The sequence below is a fragment of the Lates calcarifer genome, unplaced genomic scaffold, assembly GCF_001640805.2.
Source record: "Lates calcarifer isolate ASB-BC8 unplaced genomic scaffold, TLL_Latcal_v3 _unitig_1979_quiver_622, whole genome shotgun sequence".
NCBI classification, from domain to species: Eukaryota; Metazoa; Chordata; class Actinopteri; family Centropomidae; genus Lates; species Lates calcarifer.
In genome coordinates, this window is record NW_026115892.1 from 150287 (window position 1) to 167638 (window position 17352).

General features: G+C 43.5%; 3 protein-coding genes across 3 annotated transcripts; 2 read left to right on the forward strand and 1 right to left on the reverse strand.

Moving 5' to 3' along the window:
- Nucleotides 1-183: 183 nt before the first annotated feature.
- LOC108891509 (lysosomal acid lipase/cholesteryl ester hydrolase) lies at nt 184-6112 on the forward strand. The gene is made up of 11 exons (XM_018688669.2): nt 184-347; nt 872-998; nt 1934-2045; nt 2391-2589; nt 2693-2802; nt 2887-3023; nt 3233-3379; nt 3557-3628; nt 3720-3788; nt 4008-4118; nt 4710-6112. Exons 2-11 carry the CDS (start codon nt 876-878, stop codon nt 4830-4832), a joined length of 1203 nt encoding a protein of 400 aa, XP_018544185.1. The 5' UTR covers nt 184-347; nt 872-875; the 3' UTR covers nt 4833-6112.
- A 1047-nt stretch (nt 6113-7159) lies between these two features.
- LOC108891508 (lysosomal acid lipase/cholesteryl ester hydrolase) lies at nt 7160-11973 on the forward strand. Its single transcript, XM_018688668.2, has 11 exons — nt 7160-7231; nt 7868-7997; nt 8492-8603; nt 8949-9147; nt 9223-9332; nt 9417-9553; nt 9710-9856; nt 9997-10068; nt 10297-10365; nt 10583-10693; nt 11285-11973. Exons 1-11 carry the CDS (start codon nt 7224-7226, stop codon nt 11405-11407), a joined length of 1218 nt encoding a protein of 405 aa, XP_018544184.1. The 5' UTR covers nt 7160-7223; the 3' UTR covers nt 11408-11973.
- Nucleotides 11974-14640, reverse strand: LOC108891511 (ankyrin repeat domain-containing protein 22). Its single transcript, XM_018688672.2, has 6 exons — nt 14537-14640; nt 13211-13402; nt 13018-13125; nt 12566-12643; nt 12379-12477; nt 11974-12281 (listed from the first exon to the last, which is right to left on the reverse strand). The coding sequence occupies exons 1-6, from the start codon at nt 14555-14557 to the stop codon at nt 12204-12206; spliced, it is 576 nt and encodes a 191-aa protein (XP_018544188.1). The 5' UTR covers nt 14558-14640; the 3' UTR covers nt 11974-12203.
- Nucleotides 14641-17352: the final 2712 nt, after the last annotated feature.

Genomic DNA, 17352 nt, shown 5'->3' on the forward strand with positions numbered 1-17352 from the left:
TTTATAATAAAATGAATCAGTTAAACTTTATATTTCACGAAGGTCATCGGTATTTTTAAACTATATTTTCTATTTATTATTTTGTTTTATTCATTTTCTCTTTTTGTCTCCGCACTCGTCGTTTCCGGTCTCTGTTCCGTTTCTGTTTCCGGTCTCTGATGATTCGATCAGGGAGGAAATTCGATCAGAAGTGAATCGATCAACAGAAAACAAAGGGTTAATACCTCTGACCAATCACAGAGGAGACTCTCCCTCTGACGTCACAGTCCCTCTTCCGCCCCGTTCAGGGAAAAAGAGAAACGGTCAGGTGACCAGCTCAGTCAGGGAGCAACGGGGCGCGCGGGCAGGTGAGTTTCCCGACGTTATTACCGAGTTGTTGACTGTTTATTACCTGTGACTGGTTCAACCGGAGCTGCTGCTGAGGTCAAAGGTCAAAGAAACATTAACAGAAAACAGGTTCTAAACAGACTGAAAACAGAAGCAAACAGCAACAACAGGTTTACAACAGGATGATTCTGACTGAAAACACACCGAAAATAACTGTAACAACCAGGCAGTCAACAGGCTGAACAGCAGGTTTATAACAGGAGAAAGGCAGGAAACGTGATGTAAATGTTTAGGTTTGTGTTTTCAGTTTGATGAAACCAGAGATAAAGATGCAGCATCAAACATCATCATCATCAGACTCTTCATTAGTCACATGATCATCAGCTGCTTCAATCAGCCTCTTTCAGTTTTCACAGGAACAAATATTTTAGCTTTTTACCAGAAAATCAAGTTTTACTGATGTTTTATAACGAACCATGAACACATCGCTCTGACTCTGTGTGTGTGTGTGTGTGTGTGTGTGTGTGTGTGTGTGTGTGTTCAGACAGATGATGTTGTGTGTTGTGGTGTGTGCGCTCTTCCTCTGTGGCGTCCATGCTGGACCGACCGATGTCCACCGACGCTTCCATAAACTACAGCAGAGGCTGGACCCTGAAGTGCACATGAACATTGTGAGTAAACACACCTCAGGTAACGTTCAGGTGACGTTTAGGTAACATTCAGGACTCTGATGTTATCAGCTGAAACTCAGAACATCCAGACTCTGTTTGTTCAGTAAAGACACACAGGTCAAAGGTCAGACTCCAGGATCTTCACCTGGATCCTGGTTCAGACCTGGAACAGGAACAGGAAGTTACTGATTATTGATTAGTGTGTCAGAGCTGCTGAAACTCCGGTCACATGTTAACGCTGCAGAGTCATTGAGGTATTTTTATCCCGCAGCTCTGACTCGCAGGAAGACTTCTCCTTTTCTGAAACATCCAGATGTTTCCAACTCATTTCTCATCCAATCAGCAGTCAGCCTCACCGACCACATTCACCTCAGTTCAGTCATTAATTTATCCCAGATAAAGGTGACGACAATTAAAGACGACAACACAATGCAGGAAGAACAACAGTAAGGGCTGCACAGGGGCAGAAAAGTTCCAGTAAATTTCCAGAAACTTTCCAGGTCGTAACAACAGGTTAAAAACCAGAACTAAAGCAGGCAGAAAACCTGAGAGAAATATGACATTAAAAGGTTAAAAAGTAGACTGGGATCAGGCTGATTCTGACTGAAAACAAACTGTAATAACCAGGCAGTAAAGAGGCCGAACTGCAGGTTTATAACGGGAAAAAATCAGACAAAACAGGTTGTAAATATGGCATAAACAATATAAAAACATTTTGTCCTTGATGTTCAAGTTACAGTGCGAAGGAGGTGAGAACAGATCAGATACTCTGACGGGTTTTGATGTTTCAGAAGGTGAAACGAACGAGTGAAAACATTGTGTTGTTATTGGTGCTGATTCTTAAATCGACTAAAATCTAAATGGAGTTTGGTAAAGAAGGAAACCTCAATGATTCTAACTGATGCTTTGTCTTTTTGTTTTCTCTGTGAGTTCAGTCCGAGATCATCCGGCGGTGGGGGTACCCTGCAGAGGAACACGAGGTCCTGACGGAGGACGGGTACATCCTGACCGTCAACAGGATCCCACAGGGACTCAGATGCTCTGCAGGTCTGTGAAGACCACTTGGTGCAGGATTCTGGTCCTGATCCAACAGGAAGCGGAAACTTTCACTTCCTTCTTTCAAACTGTGTCAGAGTTCAGTTCAGGTCAGGATCAGACAGAACAGAGTCCTGGTCTGGGTCCAGGTTAAACAAACTGAGATAAAAGAGAGTCCCAGGACCTGGTCCTGGACTCTGAGACCAGAAGGAAGAAGCTACTTCCTGTTTCTTTATTTAAACAGCTGAACTTTACTGTGAAAGGACAGATCACATGACAGAAGTTAAAGCTCTTTAAAAACAGACTCTTCATTCTGGTTCTGAGTCTTCAGCAGGTTCTGGTCTCTGTGTGCTGCAGGTCCGAGGCCGGCGGTGTTTCTCCAACATGGCCTCCTGGCCGCCGGCAGTAACTGGATCACCAACCTGCCGAACTCCAGTCTGGGATACGTGCTTGCCGACGCCGGATACGACGTGTGGATGGGAAACAGCCGAGGAAACACCTGGTCCAGGAAACACCAGACCCTCAAACCAGACCAGGAGGACTTCTGGAGGTTCAGGTACAAAACACCTGTCTGACATCACCTGTCTGACATCACCTGTCTGACATCACCTGTCTGACATCACAGCACCTGTCTGAGACCTGTCCTCCTGTGTGTGTAGTCATGATGAGATGGCTCTGAAGGATCTTCCAGCTGTTATAAACTACATCCTGAAGGTGACGGGACAGGAACAGATCTACTACATCGGACACTCTCAGGGAACCACCATAGGTAACACACAGTATCAAAGTACTGTAGTAACTTGGACCATTACTGTAACTTACTGTAACTGTAACAGTCTCTCTTATTTCCCAGCATTCATAGCATTCTCCACGCTGCCTGATCTGGCCAGTAAGATCAAGCTGTTCTTCGGTTTGGCTCCTGTAGCGACTGTCGCCTTCACCAGCAGCCCCATGACCAAACTGTCCATCCTGCCAGACTTCCTCATCTGGGTAAGACCTGATCACCTGTTAACGAGCTATTAATACACCTGCTAACGAGCTATTAATACACCTGTTAACGAGCTATTAACACTCACCAACAAGTTTTCACAAGCTGCCTGTTTGTAGATTTATTGACAGTGTATTGATGATGTATTGATGGCGTATTGATGGTGTATTGATGGTGTATTAACAGTGTGATTGGTGTCGTCCCGCTGTAGGACCTGTTTGGAAGGCGGGACTTCCTGCCTCAGAGTTACATGATCGAGTGGTTTGCTGAACACGTGTGTGCGAAGCAGGTTCTCAGCGAGCTGTGTGGAAACATCTTCTTCATTCTCTGTGGCTTCGACGAGAAAAACCTCAACGTGGTTCGTATCTAGTGACAGTATTTAAAGATTGCCAACACATCCTCAGCCACCAGGGGGCGATCTAGATGTTTTAGCTTCACCTACTCGGAGCTGTCATATCGGCCATCTTTAATTCATGAAGTAAACACTGAGTATATGAGTCTTGACTTTATTAATAATAATATTTGTGTGTTCCAGACTCGGACTCCGGTCTACACCACACACTGTCCTGCTGGGACCTCAGTCCAGAACATGGTCCACTGGGCCCAGGTAACAAACACACATTTAATCTGAGGTTCAAAGTTGAATGATTTTTTCTGTCTTTATTTACTGTTTACCTGCGTCATCATTGTTGTTTCAGGCGGTTCACAAAGGGAAACTGATGGCGTTTGACTTTGGAGCTGCAGGAAACATGAAACACTACAACCAGGTGAGACTGAACCAGTGCACGTCACAGTCGAGTCCTTCTGAGACCTGAACCTGAATCTCTGTAAGAACCAGGTTCAGTCTTTTATGACCAGAGTCTCAGTCTTCAGAGAGGTTTTTGCTCAGGTCCAGATGTTTTTGTTTCCGCTGCAGCAGGTGATCAGATCAGGTGTTCTGGTCATGTGATCATTTCTCTGCTTCCTGTCTCTGTGTCCCGCCTCAGTCCACTCCCCCTGAGTACCACGTCCAGGACATGAAGGTTCCCACCGCTCTGTTTTCAGGGGGACAGGATACGCTGGCAGACCCCAAAGATGTGGCTGTCCTCCTCACTCAGGTGAGTCCTCTGGTCCAGTGTGACCACAGCAGCACCTGGTGGACACCAGAGGAACTGCAGCTCTGAGCACCGGCCACTTCATTAGGTACACCTGCTCACCTGTTCAGCTGCTCAGCTGCTCGTTAACACAGGTATCTAATCAGCCAATCACAGGGCAGCAGCTCAGTGTGTTTAGTCCTGTAGACCTGCTGAAGTTCAGACTGAGCATCAGACTGAGGAGGAAAGGTGATTTCAGAGACTTTGGGAGATTTCCTCGTCTCACTTTGGGCTCCTCAGCACCAACTGAGCCTCGTTTAAAGTCCACAGCCGACCTGAGGACTGATGCTGACCATGTCCATCCCTTTATGACTACAGTGAACCATCTTCAATATGAACCAAACTCTCTGAGGAAGGTTTCCTTTGGTGAATCAATGACATGAAGAGTTAAAGGGTCCAACCTGGAACTAACGAGGTGTACCTAATAAAGTGAGCTGTGTGTGGCCGTTTAAACAGAAGTCTGTTCTCATCAGATTAAATCCATGATGCAGGTCTGAGGAGTCACTTTAATCACAGTGATTACTGATTAGGAGTAACACCTGTCTGTCTGTGCAGGTGCCGAACCTGGTCTTCCATCAGGAGATTAAACACTGGGATCATCTGGATTTTATCTGGGGTCTGGATGCTCCTGAGCAGATGTTTCCCTCCATCCTTAAGCTGCTGCAGGAGCATCGTTAGACAGGAAAAGGAAACACCAGCAGACTCTGTGTGGCCGTGGTCGCAGCAAAGCACTAAAGGATAACTCTGTGATTTTTGAACCTCGGTATCAATCAAGCTGCTGCAAAGTAATCAAAGTCCCTCCACTAAAGTTCTTGTTTTTACCACTGACAGCCTCAGATTGTTCTTCTCAGTGTTTGACAACATTATGACAGGATTCCTACAGAGACAGAGCTTTTTATTAAAGAGGAAGATCCTGTTAGTTTAACCAGAAACATCTCTATATATCACTACCAGACTCCACTGACAGAAACAGGGATTTTACTGGGAGCTATTAATACACCTGTGAACGAGCTATCTGATAGTGTGTTTGTGTTACTGTGTAACTTTCAGTGGTGGAAGAAGTAATCAGATACTTTACTGAAGTAAAAGTACTACACAGTAACACAGACACACTAACAGATGGAGGCAGTGGTATTCCAGCAGCTCCCAGTAAAATCCCTGTTTTTGTCAATGGAGTCTGGTAGTGATATATAGAGATGTTTCTGGTTGAACTGACAGGATCTGACTCTTAAATAAAAGGTCTTGTGTCTGAGTGTCTGAATGTTTGAGTTGAAGTGTGGCTGTTGGAAGCAGCTGGTGTTCACCTGCTGTGGTTCAACAACACAATCTGTACTGTGAACTGGTTTTAACTTGACACCTGTGAACTGAACTGGTTTTACTGGTTTTAAACAGATAGTAAAACACAGCTGGAAAATACGTCTTCACAGGAAAGCTTAGAACAAATATTGAACATGAACAGACAGTTGTTAGAAAGTAGACTGTAGTCTGTTGTAAACCTGTTACCTATCACATGTTTATATACTGATTATAAATGATGAATACGGGGCCTTAAAGTGTCACCATTTTATTGTCTGTTTCATTTTTCAAACCGGCCGGACCAATGTCGCATATTTTACTGTTGTGTGTAATGAGTCTTACTCTGTATAAACCTGTGTGTGTTTGCTGCCTTATAACTGAAATGTTTTTTACATTCTAAGCTAAAAAAATTGGCTCATGCTAACGTTAGCATGTTAGCATCAGAATCATGGATAACTTTCATTAGTTTTTCAAGCATTAGGCCTCGAGAAATAACTCATTTTCAGAGGGAAGTGGAGAGCAGCATCCAATCAGGTGGCTTGAATTGTGGTGGGCGGGGCTAAATGTCTGACATTAGCTTAAATGTGATTTCCACAACATTTTAATCATTGATTTTAAAACTGTTTTTATTGAACTGTGCAATAAATATAAAAGATAAACAACATGAGAGTGTGACTTTTATTTCAGTTTTATTAATAACCAGAAACAAGTTTGATTTCTATGTCAATGACGGTCTCATCGTCGTAGAATGTGTGGACACAGCCATCAAACTAGTGAGAGAAGCAAAAAGTGTGTCCAAAAGGGAGATTACACCTCTACAAGTTCATTCCCAATAGAAGCAGTGGAGTCGATTCCAGACAGTGAAGGAGCCGGTGGAGTTCAAGATGTGGACCTTAATTCTGATTAACTCCCAGCACAAACCTTAGTGGTGAACAGCCAAATCTTCTTTAAGGTCGTCCTGGGTAAGAAACCAACAACGCAGCAGGAATCCTCTGTACTACAGCCTCTGACGAAGCTTTTCCAGCAGAAATAAAGTCACAATGGGAAAGGTGGCTGAAGGTCCAGAGAACTATCACTTTTCGTATGTGAGAAGCCACGGGTACGGTCGGCGTTCACAAGTATTTTTGGACAGACTCTCTGGTTGTCTTGGGCTACGTTAAAAATGAGGCCCAAAGATTTCATATTTTTGTTGCTGGTTGAGTCAAGAGAATCAAAGAAGAGGCGACTGATCCAGCACAGTGGTATTATGTTGACATTGATCAAAATCTAGCGTGTTGCATCTCTAGAGGCGTCAAAGTGGCAGAGGTGATTGGTTCAGATTGGTTCTGAAAATGGCACACAGCAGTGAAGGTTGTTGCCTGCATCCAGAAACTTGCACAAAGAATCAAAACAGCAAAACAAATAAATGTTGAAGACAGAAGAAAGGACAGTACGGTAAAATCAACACAATCATACTTCCTATGAAAACCTCTGTCCTTCCACCAGGAAAATTTGTTGCATAAAAAGAAAACACTGGGATAAATATGAAGATTAGAAATGTATGTATTTATTTATATATTTATCTTGCCCCCCCTTCTGTTCCCACGCTGACTGTATCTGGTCTCTGATGATTTGATCAGGGAGGAAATCAATTAAGAAAAAACAAAAAAATGAATAACCTCAGACCAATCACAGAGGGGTTCTTCCCTCTGACATCACAGCCTCTTTATTCAGCCCAATCAGGAAAATAAAATCAGTCAAGTGAAGCAGTTCAGTCAGAAATCATCAGAACGCATGGACAGGTGAGTTTCCTGACGTTAATAATGTGTTGTTGACTGTTTGTTACTGCATTAGGTAACAGGTTGTAACATGAGATTATGAAAGAGTGAAAAACAGATCAAAACCAGGTAGAAAACCTGAGAGAAACATAATATCAAATGGTTATAAGCAGGCTGGAAACAGGTGGTAACAACAGGTACAAATCAGGCTGATTCTAACTGAAAACAAACAGAAAATAAGTGTAATAACCAGGCGGTAAACAGGCTGAACTTGAGGTTTGTAAAAGGAGAAAAACAGGCAGAAAACCTGATGTAAGCAGGTTTAAACCAGGTCATAACAACAGTTTAAAACTGAAGAAAAACAGACCAACATCAGCTTCATTCGCTCAAGATCAGACTCAGGTCACTGAGCTGTTGGAGCTTCAGGTTTTACCTGTAAAATGTTTTAATGAAGAAGAAACTGAACGATTTAAATCAAAGATGAACAGGTTCAGGTTTGAACATGAAGTCAGTTTTCTTCAGGCTGATGAAACACGAGCTAAAGATCCTGCTGACGCTCATCAAACAACACTTCCTCATTCATTCATCAGTCAGACCGTTCATCTGTGTCACATGATCTTCAGCTGTTTCAGTGAAGTGTGTGTGTGTGTGTGTGTTCAGACAGATGATGCTGTGTGTTGTGGTTTGTGCGCTCGTCCTCTGTGGCGTCGTCCACGCCAGAACTCCCGATGCCCACCAGTGCCCTGAAAAACCACAGCTGAGGCTGGACCCTGAAGTGGACATGAACATTGTGAGTAAACACAGCTCAGGTGACGTTCAGGTTACTCTGTTCGTTCAGAGGTCAGAGGTCAGGCTCCTGGATCTTTACATGTTTGTGTCCCACCCCCATCGTTCCTCTTAAAAACCTCAAGTTGGACCTTTGACGTGACATAAAGAGCATTTTTAGACCAGACAAGACTTCTTCTTTTTTATTATCACTTTGTTTGTATCTGTTTCTCATTGTTTCTGTGAACAGTCAGTTTTACATCCTGGTTCTTTGTTTATTGGTATCACATCTAAATCATTTAAGTCATTTCTATTTATTTATATCTCCTCTGTATAAACAGGTGTGCTCACACCTGCACCTTCACTTGACAGAGACCAATATACAGTCGATGATAAAACAAATTAAAGTTATTGGTGCTGATTCTTAAATCGACTAAAATCTAAATGGAGTTTGGTAAAGAAGGAAACCTCAGTGATTCTAACTGATGCTTTGTCTTTTTGTTTTCTCTGTGAGTTCAGTCCGAGATCATCCGGCGGTGGGGGTACCCTGCAGAGGAACACGAGGTCCTGACGGAGGACGGGTACATCCTGACCGTCAACAGGATCCCACAGGGACTCAGATGCTCTGCAGGTCTGTGAAGACCACTTGGTGCAGGATTCTGGTCCTGATCCAACAGGAAGCGGAAACTTTCACTTCCTTCTTTCAAACTGTGTCAGAGTTCAGTTCAGGTCAGGATCAGACAGAACAGAGTCCTGGTCTGGGTCCAGGTTAAACAAACTGAGATAAAAGAGAGTCCCAGGACCTGGTCCTGGACTCTGAGACCAGAAGGAAGAAGCTACTTCCTGTTTCTTTATTTAAACAGCTGAACTTTACTGTGAAAGGACAGATCACATGACAGAAGTTAAAGCTCTTTAAAAACAGACTCTTCAGTCTGGTTCTGAGTCTTCAGCAGGTTCTGGTCTCTGTGTGCTGCAGGTCCGAGGCCGGCGGTGTTTCTCCAACATGGCCTCCTGGCCGCCGGCAGTAACTGGATCACCAACCTGCCGAACTCCAGTCTGGGATACGTGCTTGCCGACGCCGGATACGACGTGTGGATGGGAAACAGCCGAGGAAACACCTGGTCCAGGAAACACCAGACCCTCAAACCAGACCAGGAGGACTTCTGGAGGTTCAGGTACAAAACACCTGTCTGACATCACCTGTCTGACATCACAGCACCTGTCTGAGACCTGTCCTCCTGTGTGTGTAGTCATGATGAGATGGCTCTGAAGGATCTTCCAGCTGTTATAAACTACATCCTGAAGGTGACGAGACAGGAACAGATCTACTACATCGGACACTCTCAGGGAACCACCATAGGTAACACACAGTATCAAAGTACTGTAGTAACTTGGACCATTACTGTAACTTACTGTAACTGTAACAGTCTCTCTTATTTCCCAGCATTCATAGCATTCTCCACGCTGCCTGATCTGGCCAGTAAGATCAAGCTGTTCTTCGGTTTGGCTCCTGTAGCGACTGCTGGCTCTGCCACCAGCCCCGTGGCCAAACTGTCCAAACTACCGGACTGCGTCACCTGGGTAAGACCTGATCACCTGCTAACAAGTTATTAATACATGATACTTGGTTGTGTCTCTGTTCTTTGTTTAATTGGTGTATTGATTGTGGAGATATTGTTGTGTATTGATGATATATTGATAACAAATTGATGATGAATTTGGTGTCGTCCCCTGTAGACGGTGTTTGGTAGGCGGGACTTCCTGCCTCAGAGTCACATGATCAAGTGGCTCGCTGAACACGTGTGTGGGTGTCGGTGTCTCAATAAGCTGTGTGGAAACCTCTTCTTCGTCCTCTGTGGGTGGGACGAGAAAAACCTCAACATGGTTCGTATTAAGCAACTGTCAATAAAGATGGCCGACACATGTCCACTTCCTCCCACTGGGGTGGAGCCAAAGTATAGAAGTCCCGTCCATACTCGTGACTTCAAACCACCAACATTTTTATAACATCCTCTGTATTCCAGACTCGGACTCCGGTCTACACCACACACTATCCTGCTGGGACCTCAGTCCAGAACATGGTCCACTGGGCCCAGGTAACAAACACACATTTAATCTTACTGTATGTGTGAGGACCAGGTCTTCTCTGACACTGGGTGATAACGACAGGATTGGTATCAATATATTAACTATTGACTTTGTTTAGTTTTTAATCCCAGTAAGACTCAAATCATTCATTTGACCTGAGGCCCAAAGTTTTATGTCTCTGATTTTTATTTACTGTTTGGTTATGTGGGTTGTTGTTGTTGTTGTTGTTGTTTCAGGCACTTCGTGGAGGGAAACTGATGGCGTTTGACTTTGGAGCTGCAGGAAACATGAAACACTACAACCAGGTGAGACTGAACCAGGACACGTCAGTCGAGTCCCTCTGAGACCTGAACCTGAATCTCTGTAAGAACCAGGTTCAGTCTTTTATGACCAGAGTCTCAGTCCTCAGGGAGGTTTTTGCTCAGGTCCAGATGTTTTTGTTTCCGCTGCAGCAGGTGATCAGATCAGGTGTTCTGGTCATGTGATCATTTCTCTGCTTCCTGTCTCTGTGTCCCGCCTCAGTCCACTCCCCCTGAGTACCACGTCCAGGACATGAAGGTTCCCACCGCTCTGTTTTCAGGGGGACAGGATACGCTGGCAGACCCCAAAGATGTGGCTGTCCTCCTCACTCAGGTGAGTCCTCTGGTCCAGTGTGACCACAGCAGCACCTGGTGGACACCAGAGGAACTGCAGCTCTGAGCACCGGCCACTTCATTAGGTACACCTGCTCACCTGTTCAGCTGCTCAGCTGCTCGTTAACACAGGTATCTAATCAGCCAATCACAGGGCAGCAGCTCAGTGTGTTTAGTCCTGTAGACCTGCTGAAGTTCAGACTGAGCATCAGACTGAGGAGGAAAGGTGATTTCAGAGACTTTGGGAGATTTCCTCGTCTCACTTTGGGCTCCTCAGCACCAACTGAGCCTCGTTTAAAGTCCACAGCCGACCTGAGGACTGATGCTGACCATGTCCATCCCTTTATGACTACAGTGAACCATCTTCAATATGAACCAAACTCTCTGAGGAAGGTTTCCATTGTTGAATCAATGACATGAAGAGTTAAAGGGTCCAACCTGGAACTAACGAGGTGTACCTAATAAAGTGAGCTGTGTGTGGCCGTTTAAACAGAAGTCTGTTCTCATCAGATTAAATCCATGATGCAGGTCTGAGGAGTCACTTTAATCACAGTGATTACTGATTAGGAGTAACACCTGTCTGTCTGTGCAGGTGCCGAACCTGGTCTTCCATCAGGAGATTAAACACTGGGATCATCTGGATTTTATCTGGGGTCTGGATGCTCCTGAGCAGATGTTTCCCTCCATCCTTAAGCTGCTGCAGGAGCATCGTTAGAGCTCAGCTGGTTTCAGTCAAAAAACACTGATTCTACTTTTGATCCTGGGTATTGATCAAGCTGCTGCAAAGTAATCAAATACTGCAATGTAATCAAAATACATCCCCTACAGTTCTTGTTTTTACCACTGACAGCCTCAGATTGTTCTTCTCAGTGTTTGACAACATTATGACAGGATTCCTACAGAGACAGAGCTTTTTATTAAAGAGGAAGATCCTGTTAGTTTAACCAGAAACATCTCTATATATCACTACCAGACTCCATTGACAGAAACAGGGATTTTACAGAGCAGAACACAATAATAGTAAAAAATGAGACAATGTGGCTCATGCTAACATTAGCATGTTAGCATCAGAAACATGGAAAACTGTGATTAGTTTTTCAAGCATTAGTCCTCGAGTAAAAAAATTTGTTCAGAGGGAAGTGGAGAGCAGCGTCCAATCACGTGGCTTGAATTGATTACATTTGTTATTTTGGCTTTAATGTGATTTTTATGACATTTTAATCATTAATTTTAAACCATTTTCTTAGTAAACTGGCCAATAAACATAAATGATGAACAGCATGAGAATGTGACAGTTTTTATTAATAACCAGATAAAACAAGAAGAAACAATTTAATCTGAAATGTTTTACCTTCTTATCCACAAACACACACGTTCATGCTCACTGATGATGGTTTTAATCTCATGTTCGGTACAGAGCGGGGGTGGGGTGGGGGGCTAGCCTAGCTTAGCACAAAGACCTGAAGCTGGGGGAAACTGTTAGCTCCGTTAGTCTGTCCTCTCGTCCTCCATCACTGGGTCTTCTTCAGCATGTAGACGATCTTGTTGAACCTCAGTCTGGTGGCGATGTCCAACGGTGTCTCTCCGTCCTGTACCAGAAAACAGAGACAGGGTTCAGACCTGTGGCGTCTCGTCTGGGGTCACAGACAGAGACAGTGCTGCATTCATGGCCACATTCATACGTACGTTATTCTTGACCTTGGTGTTGGCGTTCTTGTCGAGCAGCAGAGGGACCAGGCGGTGACTCTTCCTCTTACAGACGTAGTGAAGTGCAGTGTTTCCTTTCTACACAAACACAGGAAACACATCGTCCAGAAAACTTTCAGAATAAAACCCCAGTGAAGTTAAACTCTGAACAGGAAGTAAATCTCACGTAGTCGACAGCGTTGACGTTGACTTTGCTGCTCAGCACGGCCTCCATCAGAGCCACGTTCTGCCTCTGCTTCTGTAACTACAACACAAGAGCAACGAGTAAAAACAGGTTCATTGAAAGTTTCCTGAGAGGAACTTAAAGTGGCGACAGACATCCTGATCTCAGAGCCCTGATAAAGAGTAAAACACCTGCTTGTGTTAATAAGCAGCAGGTTTTGTTACTGACATCTGTGAATGAATGAGGAAAGATTCCTGTCCTTTGTGCTGTAAATCAAACCTTTATTTTACCATGAAAAGTCACAGCAGGTGGCAGAAAGAGAGGCTGAACCATGATGGCGATGGCGTCATTATTCTACGTCTTATTTACTTCATGATGAGAAGTTAAAACTACGAATTTGTCTGTTGCCACTTCAAATCTTTAGGGTAAAGTAACGAGCTGTAAAGAGAGCGTACCATGAGGAAGTATCCGAGCAGCAGGATGGGCATCAGGATGGAGATCATCAGATAATCCAGCAGAGAGAAGCCTCTCTTGGACACATAGTGGAGACAGGTCCTGTGTTTCTGAGACAGAGACACAGTCAATAAAGTTTACCTGAATCTGAAACAGATGAACGAGCTCAGTGACAGTAATGTCAGGTGAAAGCACCTTATTGGTCAGGTGGACGTCGGCACGGTTGTCCAGCAGGTATTTGACTACCCTCAGGTTGCCGCGGCGACAGGCGGCGATGAGGGGCGTGTCCCCGTTGTACTTCTCCCGGATGTTCAGGCTGCTCGGGTCGTTGCTCAGGATGTGGTAGAGCTGATGGATGTCTCCGTCGTATGCTGACTGACAGGCCGGCTGGGGGGGGGGGGGGTCGACAGACAGATAATCTAAATAAACCATTTTATCTAGTTTGCTCATGTTATCGCACATATTTGTGCCTCTACCAGACTCCACTGACAAAAACAGGGATTTAACCAAGAGCTGCTGGAATACCACTGCCTCCAAGTAAAAGTACCACACAGTAACACAGACACACTAACAGATGGAGGCAGTGGTATTCCAGCAGTTGCTGGTTAAATTCCTGTTTTTGTCAATGGAGTCTGGTATTGATATACAGAGATGTTTTATAAGCCTCTTATCCATTATAAGCACCTGAATATATTATTTTCAATTACTTTAAACACTAATACACTTGAACCTGTGACCCCTGACCTCTGAACTTTACCCTCAGACCTCTACACTGACTTCCTGTTTGTCTAAGATTTTATAATACTGCCACTGTCTCACCAAAGTAAAAGTGTTAAACAAGTATTTCAACTTCTCTGAAAAAAACCAGTTCCATGAACTGAATCATAAGGAAACAGGTCAGAGGACTTTTCTCTGTTGTCTCTGACAGAAATCTACAGTTTGACTCCTCAGTTATTTCAGATATTCCAGGTTTGGATCATGTTTTCTCTCCACATGTTGATGGTTTCCAGCTGAAGCCTGAAGTCTGGCTGCTGATCAGAGGAGATGAAACTCAGCTGAGGCTGCAGGTATTTTCATCCTCAGGTTAACGTTCATATTCTTATTATTTTCTAAATGTCAGATCAGGTTTATAAAACATCATATGTCCGTCACTGATCCTGCTTCAGTAAAATTAAACTCAAACTGAACTTTTACTGTCGCCAAAAACAGCTCTGACGTCAGAAGGTGTTTCAGGTACAGTACAGGTACCGCACAGCTGCAGTAAAAGTACTGAGAAAATGTACTTAGTTACTTTCCACCACTTCTCACACAAACAAATCTTTACTCTGCTCCTGAGTGTTTCTACCTGAACGTCTCTAACACCTGCGCAGCGTCACAGTGAAGCTGTGTTGGTTTGGTCTCGCGCTGGACTACTACTCACCTGTCCAGACCGGAAGAGGGTTCTATAAAAACGTCAGATTAAGGAAAATAAAATCAACTGATTAAAGATTAAAGCAGTTTCTGAGACAGAGGTCTTCTTACCTCGGAGTAAACCAGACCCATGTCGACCGGCTCGAACACACCTGGATACGTCAACACCCCAACATCGTCAGCAAACTCACTTCCGGTCTCACATTTCAAAATAAAAGAAACAGCAAGCGCTCGAATCAGTTTGTTTTCTCACTGACACAGATTTGTATCTTATTCTTCAAAATGATAAGTTCAAAACAACAAAAACTTAAAATTTAAAACCTTGTGGTGGTAAAATTTCACTTCAATTTCAACTCGAAAATTTCTGAGTTTCCACTGCAGATCAACGAGGAGGGAACAGAACAGATGAGCTAAGCTAAGCTAGCTTGGCTATGCTAGCTGGATGGGGATTTTGGCTGTTTTAAAAGTTTTATTTGATTTATTCACAGGTCTGAGCACAGAGACAGACGTTTCTTCAGCGAGGACAAACCAAGTGTTTCTACCTCTGCAGGTGGTTCTGATCCCAGATTGGTCCGGACTCATGTCAACTAGAAACTCAACACAAAGCCCAAAGAAAAACTAAAGAACAAAACACAAAAATGAAACAAATGAACTTCAGAAAAACAAACTAAACTAAATCAAAGAGATGTTAGAACGGTTTGATGCCACTTCCTTCAGAATGTCTGCTTTTATTTTGTAGTCAAACGTCTCCTACTTCCTGTCTCTGCTCATCTGACTTTGCTGGGTTTGACAGATCAAACCTGAAGTGACAGAAACTCCGTTTGAATGTTTCCTCTGGGTTCTCCTCATGTTTCAGACTCAGACTGTTTGAGTTTGGTCGCTGAACTTTGACTTGATGTTTTCATTGGATTCAACTTCCTGTCTGTTCCTGACCTGAGGTCTACTGATCAGAGACAAGCTGACACAGGAAGAGTTTAACAGCTGGAATCAGCCTGAAGCAAAATCAAACAGGATCAGACTGAGTCACAGTGAGCTGTTGATCACAGGTTTATATGAATAATAACGACTAAGACACATTGACATCTGGACAACCAGTCAGGTTCAGAGGTTTTATTTCCACTGATCCTGTCTTCACGTCAGGTTGAACCTTCCTCAGCTTCATCTCTGTTTCTTAAAGGTTTAATGTGTCACATTCAGAAAACCCTTGTTTCGTTGTTGCTGACACCGGTGGTCATTCAGTGAACTGCACTCAACTTCCTGTTGCAAACATTCTGGGTTTCAGCCAAAAACGGTGACGTAACAAAGATCATCACGTTAACAGACGAGGAAAAGATTCACTGTTAGTTTGACTATAAAATACATTTGACTCTTGGGGTTAAAACATCGTGTGGAGAGCAGTCCATCTGTCTGAGAGTTGAACTGATGAAATGTTTATTTGAAACAGGACGTCTGATCAGCTGATGTTCACCAGATTAAACGTGTCTGTGTTTCGTTTGCTGACGTTCACAGGCTCCATTTCTTTTTCTTTTTTTCCCGTCAACATGTTTTTTATTTCCAAAACGTGTTAAATTACAAAGACCTAGTTCATCTTTCAGATAGATTGCTGGTGGGGATTCTCCATGTTGGAACATCAGGAGTTTCTTTATCAAACCATGTTTGTAGTTTTATGAGGCGAGCATCTTATGAAGCAAATCTAAGAATGTACCTGTGTCTATGTTTATAATCCCAGAACTAAATAATGTGAATTTAGAAGTTTATCTATCCCAAATACTTTCTCAATCTCACCTTAGACTGATGACCAAAAAGTTACAATTTCATCGTCCAGGTGGGACTCTAAACTTCCTACCAAGACAATTTACTCTGTTAACAAACATTTGATTATCTGTGGACCTAAAGAAGCTTTCAATAGCACCTGTTCCAAGTGATTCTTATACCAACCACTCTTATAGACTGTTATGGGAAAGGTTGAATTCTGTCCTAAGTTGAAAAATGATTTAACAGATTTTGTATTTTACAAACTCCAGCATCTTTCTGTTTTAAAACTCACGTCTGAACAAGACGTTTCTAAGCTAATGTTACTTAGCGTAGCAGACAGGGAGGAGACTCAGGACCATAAACATCACATCCTGAGTCCTTCACATAGAAATCAGTCCACAGGCTGTTTCCACCTTCTCTGCTTTTTCCTGATGTGCGTTATTTGTTTTTGTTTGTTGACTGTGTGTGTTTGTGCTTGCTGTGGCTTCTAGTTTCCTGCTCACCTGCTCACCTGCTGCTCACCTGCCTAAACTGTCCTTCCCCTCTGGACCAGAGAACCTCCTCCTTCAACCTGCAGACGTTTCTTCAGCAAAGACAAACCAGGTGTTTCTACCTGTGCAGGTGGTTCTGATCCCTGATTGGTCCTTAAATAATCAGGCAAATAACCCTGTAACCCCAGGTAGACAACAGCTCATAAGCCAAAACATGCCTTCAAAAATTCCCTCATAGCTCGAAAATTACAAGTCCTATCAGCACAGTTTCTTCACTGTGAGCTCCACAGAGCTTCAGTGAAGACTCTGATGTTTTACATGTGGACGTACTGTTTATGGTTTAGGCTCCATCACAGTTTTAAAACAGCCTTCATCTCTGTTTTTAAGAAGAACTTCAGAGCTCAGTTTAACATGGCAGTCTATGGGACTGTGGGTCAGCGCTCTCTGTGTTTGGAGGAGATTTATTCACAAACTGTGAGTCATGTGACAATGGGAGTCACACTGGGTGAGAGAGGACACATTTCTCTACATCTTCATATAGAAAGTGTCTGTGTAGGTTGGAAACTGTGGGAATTAAAAGAGGTTTGAATCAGATTTTTATGGTAAAATGTTCAGAGGTGACAGAGTGATGATGTCACACACTCTAACCCTGAACATTCCATGCAATACACACCCATTATA

Bases quoted from the DNA above. Each gene is read 5' to 3' on its own strand.
- LOC108891509 (XM_018688669.2), top strand. From the start codon at position 876: ATGATGTTGTGTGTTGTGGTGTGTGCGCTCTTCCTCTGTGGCGTCCAT. The intron at 2,590-2,692 runs GTACAAAACACC...CTGTGTGTGTAG, and splicing joins GAGGACTTCTGGAGGTTCAG to TCATGATGAGATGGCTCTGA. The intron at 3,789-4,007 runs GTGAGACTGAAC...GTCCCGCCTCAG, and splicing joins ACATGAAACACTACAACCAG to TCCACTCCCCCTGAGTACCA.
- LOC108891508 (XM_018688668.2), top strand. The intron at 9,333-9,416 runs GTAACACACAGT...CTTATTTCCCAG, and splicing joins CTCTCAGGGAACCACCATAG to CATTCATAGCATTCTCCACG. The intron at 9,857-9,996 runs GTTCGTATTAAG...TCTGTATTCCAG, and splicing joins ACGAGAAAAACCTCAACATG to ACTCGGACTCCGGTCTACAC.
- LOC108891511 (XM_018688672.2), bottom strand. From the start codon at position 14,557: ATGGGTCTGGTTTACTCCGAG. The intron at 12,644-13,017 runs GTACGCTCTCTT...CTTGTGTTGTAG, and splicing joins TGCTCGGATACTTCCTCATG to TTACAGAAGCAGAGGCAGAA. The intron at 12,478-12,565 runs GTGAGATTTACT...GTGTTTGTGTAG, and splicing joins ACGTCAACGCTGTCGACTAC to AAAGGAAACACTGCACTTCA.